Source organism: Somniosus microcephalus, unplaced genomic scaffold, assembly GCF_052327205.1.
Source record: "Somniosus microcephalus isolate GS21.2 unplaced genomic scaffold, FLI_Smic_1.0 scaffold1965, whole genome shotgun sequence".
NCBI classification, from domain to species: domain Eukaryota; kingdom Metazoa; phylum Chordata; class Chondrichthyes; order Squaliformes; family Somniosidae; genus Somniosus; species Somniosus microcephalus.
Genome location: NW_028227152.1, coordinates 7501 through 11897, shown reverse-complemented (window position 1 = coordinate 11897; position 4397 = coordinate 7501). Strand labels below are relative to the sequence as shown.

Below are 4397 nucleotides of genomic sequence, written 5' to 3'. Positions count from 1 at the left end.
GGGGCTGAATGGGCCTCCTCCTGTTCCTGTGTAACAGGCTCGAGGGGGCTGAATGGGCCTCCTCCTGTTCCTGTGTAACAGGCTCGAGGGGGCTGAATGGGCCTCCTCCTGTTCCTGTGTAACAGGCTCGAGGGGGCTGAATGGGCCTCCTCCTGTTCCTGTGTAACAGGCTCGAGGGGGCTGAATGGGCCTCCTCCTGTTCCTGTGTAACAGGCTCGAGGGGCTGAATGGGCCTCCTCCTGTTCTTGTGTAACAGGCTCGAGGGGCTGAATGGGCCTCCTCCTGTTCCTATGATAATGGGCTCGAGGGGCTGAATGGGCCTCCTCCTGTTCCTATGGTAACAGGCTCGAGGGGCTGAATGGGCCTCCTCCTGTTCCTGTGTAACAGGCTCGAGGGGCTGAATGGGCCTCCTCCTGTTTCTGTGTAACAGGCTCGAGGGGCTGAATGGGCCTCCTCCTGTTCCTGTGTAACAGGCTCGAGGGGCTGAATGGGCCTCCTCCTGTTCCTGTGTAACAGGCTCGAGGGGCTGAATGGGCCTCCTCCTGTTTCTGTGTAACAGGCTCGAGGGGGCTGAATGGGCCTCCTCCTGTTCCTGTGTAACAGGCTCGAGGGGCTGAATGGGCCTCCTCCTGTTCTTGTGTAACAGGCTCGAGGGGCTGAATGGGCCTCCTCCTGTTCTTGTGTAACAGGCTCGAGGGGCTGAATGGGCCTCCTCCTGTTCCTGTGTAACAGGCTCGAGGGGCTGAATGGGCCTCCTCCTGTTCTTGTGTAACAGGCTCGAGGGGCTGAATGGGCCTCCTCCTGTTCATGTGTAACAGGATCGAGGGGCTGAATGGGCCTCCTCCTGTTCTTGTGTAACAGGCTCGAGGGGCTGAATGGGCCTCCTCCTGTTCTTGTGTAACAGGCTCGAGGGGCTGAATGGGCCTCCTCCTGTTCCTGTGTAACAGGCTCGAGGGGCTGAATGGGCCTCCTCCTGTTCTTGTGTAACAGGCTCGAGGGGCTGAATGGGCCTCCTCCTGTTCTTGTGTAACAGGCTCGAGGGGCTGAATGGGCCTCCTCCTGTTCTTGTGTAACAGGCTCGAGGGGCTGAATGGGCCTCCTCCTGTTCATGTGTAACAGGATCGAGGGGCTGAATGGGCCTCCTCCTGTTCTTGTGTAACAGGCTCGAGGGGCTGAATGGGCCTCCTCCTGTTCCTGTGTAACAGGCTCGAGGGGGCTGAATGGGCCTCCTCCTGTTCCTGTGTAACAGGCTCGAGGGGCTGAATGGGGCCTCCTCCTGTTCCTGTGTAACAGGCTCGAGGGGCTGAATGGGCCTCCTCCTGTTCCTGTGTAACAGGCTCGAGGGGGCTGAATGGCCGCCTCCTGTTCCTGTGCAACAGGCTCGAGGGGCTGAATGGGCCTCCTCCTGTTCTTGTGTAACAGGCTCGAGGGGCTGAATGGGCCTCCTCCTGTTCCTATGATAATGGGCTCGAGGGGGCTCCTGTTCCCGTGCCTGTAAACAGCAGGCCTCACCTTGAAGAACTTGGCATGTTGTTCCAAATCCTCGTCTTTAAAACCGGTCCCGATCTGGAGCGAGAGAGAGAGAGAGAGGTCAGTCACATCACATCCCAGGTATTCACAGAGAGAGAGAAACCGAGCGCACTAGGGAAAGGGGGCTGTGAAGATTGATAGAACAGGACCACCCAACTAAACTGCTCTCAATTAAACACCCCCCACACTCTTGCCCGCCCAGCTCACCCCCATCCTCTCCCGCCCAGCACGCCTCCCACCCTCGCCCGCCCAGCTCGCCCCCACACCCTCGCCCGCCCAGCTCACCCGCCACTCTCTACCCCCAGCTCGCCCGCCACCCTCTCCCGCCCAGCTCGCCCCCCCATCTTCGCCCGCCCAGCTCGCCCCCCACCCTCGCCCGCCCAGCTCGCCCCCCACCCTCCCGCCCAGCTCGCTCCCACACCCTCGCCCGCCCAGCTCACCCCCATCCTCTCCCACCCTCGCCCGCCCCCCCATCCTCTCCCACCCTCGCCCCCCCATCCTCTCCCGCCCAGCTCACCCCCATCCTCTCCCTCTCCCGCCCAGCTCACCCCCCACCCTCTCCCGCCCAGCTCGCTCCCCTCACCCTCTCCCGCCCAACTCACCCCCCCATCCTCTCCCGCCTAGCACGCCTCCCACCCTCACCCCCCCACCCTCTCCCGCCCAGCTCGCCCCCCCATCCTCTCCCGCCCAGCTCACCCCCATCCTCTCCCGCCCAGCTCACCCCCCCACCCTCTCCCGCCCAGCTCACCCCCCCCACCCTCTCCCGCCCAGCTCGCCCCCCCATCCTCTCCCGCCCAGCTCACCCCCATCCTCTCCCGCCCAACTCACCCCCCCATCCTCTCCCGCCCAGCTCGCTCCCCCACCCTCTCCCGCCCAGCTCGCCCCCCCACCCTCTCCCGCCCAGCTCGCCCCCCCATCCTCTCCCGCCCAGCTCACCCCCATCCTCTCCCGCCCAACTCACCCCCCCACCCTCTCCCGCCCAGCTCGCCCCCCCATCCTCTCCGCCCAGCTCACCCCCATCCTCTCCCGCCCAACTCACCCCCCATCCTCTCCCGCCCAGCTCGCTCCCCCATCCTCTCCCGCCTAGCACGCCTCCCACCCTCGCCCCCCCCATCCTCTCCCGCCCAGCTCACCCCCATCCTCTCCCGCCCAGCTCGCTCCCCTCACCCTCTCCCGCCCAACTCACCCCCCCCATCCTCTCACCGCCTAGCACGCCTCCCACCCTCACCCCCCCATCCTCTCCCGCCCAGCTCACCCCCATCCTCTCCCGCCCAGCTCACCCCCCCACCCTCTCCCGCCCAGCTCGCCCCCCATCCTCTCCCGCCCAGCTCACCCCCATCCTCTCCCGCCCAACTCACCCCCCCCATCCTCTCCCGCCCAGCTCGCTCCCCCATCCTCTCCCGCCTAGCACGCCTCCCACCCTCGCCCCCCCATCCTCTCCCGCCCAGCTCACCCCCATCCTCTCCCGCCCAGCTCGCTCCCCTCACCCTCTCCCGCCCAACTCACCCCCCCATCCTCTCCCGCCCAGCTCGCTCCCCTCACCCTCTCCGCCCAACTCACCCCCCCATCCTCTCCCGCCCAGCTCGCTCCCCTCACCCTCTCCCGCCCAACTCACCCCCCCATCCTCTCCCGCCCAGCTCGCTCCCCTCACCCTCTCCCGCCCAACTCACCCCCACATCCTCTCCCGCCTAGCACGCCTCCCACCCTCACCCCCCCATCCTCTCCCGCCCAGCTCACCCCCATCCTCTCCGCCCAGCTCACCCCCCCACCCTCTCCCGCCCAACTCACCCCCCCATCCTCTCCCGCCTAGCACGCCTCCCACCCTCACCCCCCCATCCTCTCCCGCCCAGCTCACCCCCATCCTCTCCCGCCCAGCTCACCCCCATCCTCTCCCGCCCAGCTCACCCCCCACCCTCTCCCGCCCAACTCACCCCCCCATCCTCTCCCCGCCTAGCACGCCTCCCACCCTCACCCCCCCATCCTCTCCGCCCAGCTTCTACTACCCCATCCTCTCCCGCCCAGCTCACCCCCCCATCCTCTCCCGCCCAGCTCACCCCCATCCTCTCCCGCCCAGCTCACCCCCCCATCCTCTCCCGCCCAGCTCACCCCCATCCTCTCCCGCCCAGCTCACCCCCATCCTCTCCCGCCCAGCTCACCCCCATCCTCTCCCGCCCAGCTCACCCCCATCCTCTCCCGCCCAGCTCGCTCCCCTCACCCTCTCCCGCCCAACTCACCCCCCCATCCTCTCCCGCCTAGCACGCCTCCCACCCTCACCCCCCCATCCTCTCCGCCGAGCTCCCCCCCCACCCTCGCCCGCCCCCACTCTCGCCCGCCCAGCACACCCCCCACACCTTGCAGATGGTTTGAAACTCCTCACTGTCCTCCTCATAACATGCCAACAGGAAGCCTCCGTACATCCCAGTCCTCTTCCCCTTCCCGTGGTAAGCTCCAATCACAACCAGGTCCAGAGTGTCTCCAACACCATCCAGGTAATCCTTTTTCAGCTGTGGGACAGACAGAGAGAGAGAGAGAGAGAGAGTTAGCAATCACCCCGAGAAACTGCTGAGAGTGAGCGCGAGGTGGGGGGGCGGGGGCCGGAGAGCGCGAGCGAGGGGCAGAGAGCAAGAGCGAGTTAGCAATCACCCCAAGAAACTGCTGAGAGCGAGAGGAGAGCGGGCCAGAGAGCGAGAGCCAGGGGCTGAGAGCGAGAGCGAGGGGCAGAGAGCGAGAGCGAGTTAGCAATCACCCCGAGAAACTGCTGAGAGTGAGCGCGAGGGGGGGGGGGGGGGCCGGAGAGCGCGAGGGCGAGGGGCAGAGAGCGAGAGAGAGTTAGCAATCACCCCAAGAAACTGCTGAGAGCGAGAGAG

At 66.3% G+C, this 4397-nt stretch overlaps 1 protein-coding gene across 1 annotated transcript in view; it reads right to left on the bottom strand.

Annotated features, from left to right (window-relative positions):
* Positions 1-1512: 1512 nt before the first annotated feature.
* Positions 1513-4397, bottom strand: part of LOC147080160 (DNA ligase 1-like) — a gene marked incomplete at both ends in the record, with an annotated part of 7585 nt that continues 4700 nt past the window's right edge. Inside the window, 2 exons of the mRNA XM_085981241.1 lie at positions 1513-1566; positions 3882-4034. Of these exons, the coding sequence (XP_085837367.1) occupies positions 1513-1566; positions 3882-4034 (207 nt within the window). The remainder of the gene's footprint in view (positions 1567-3881; positions 4035-4397) is intronic.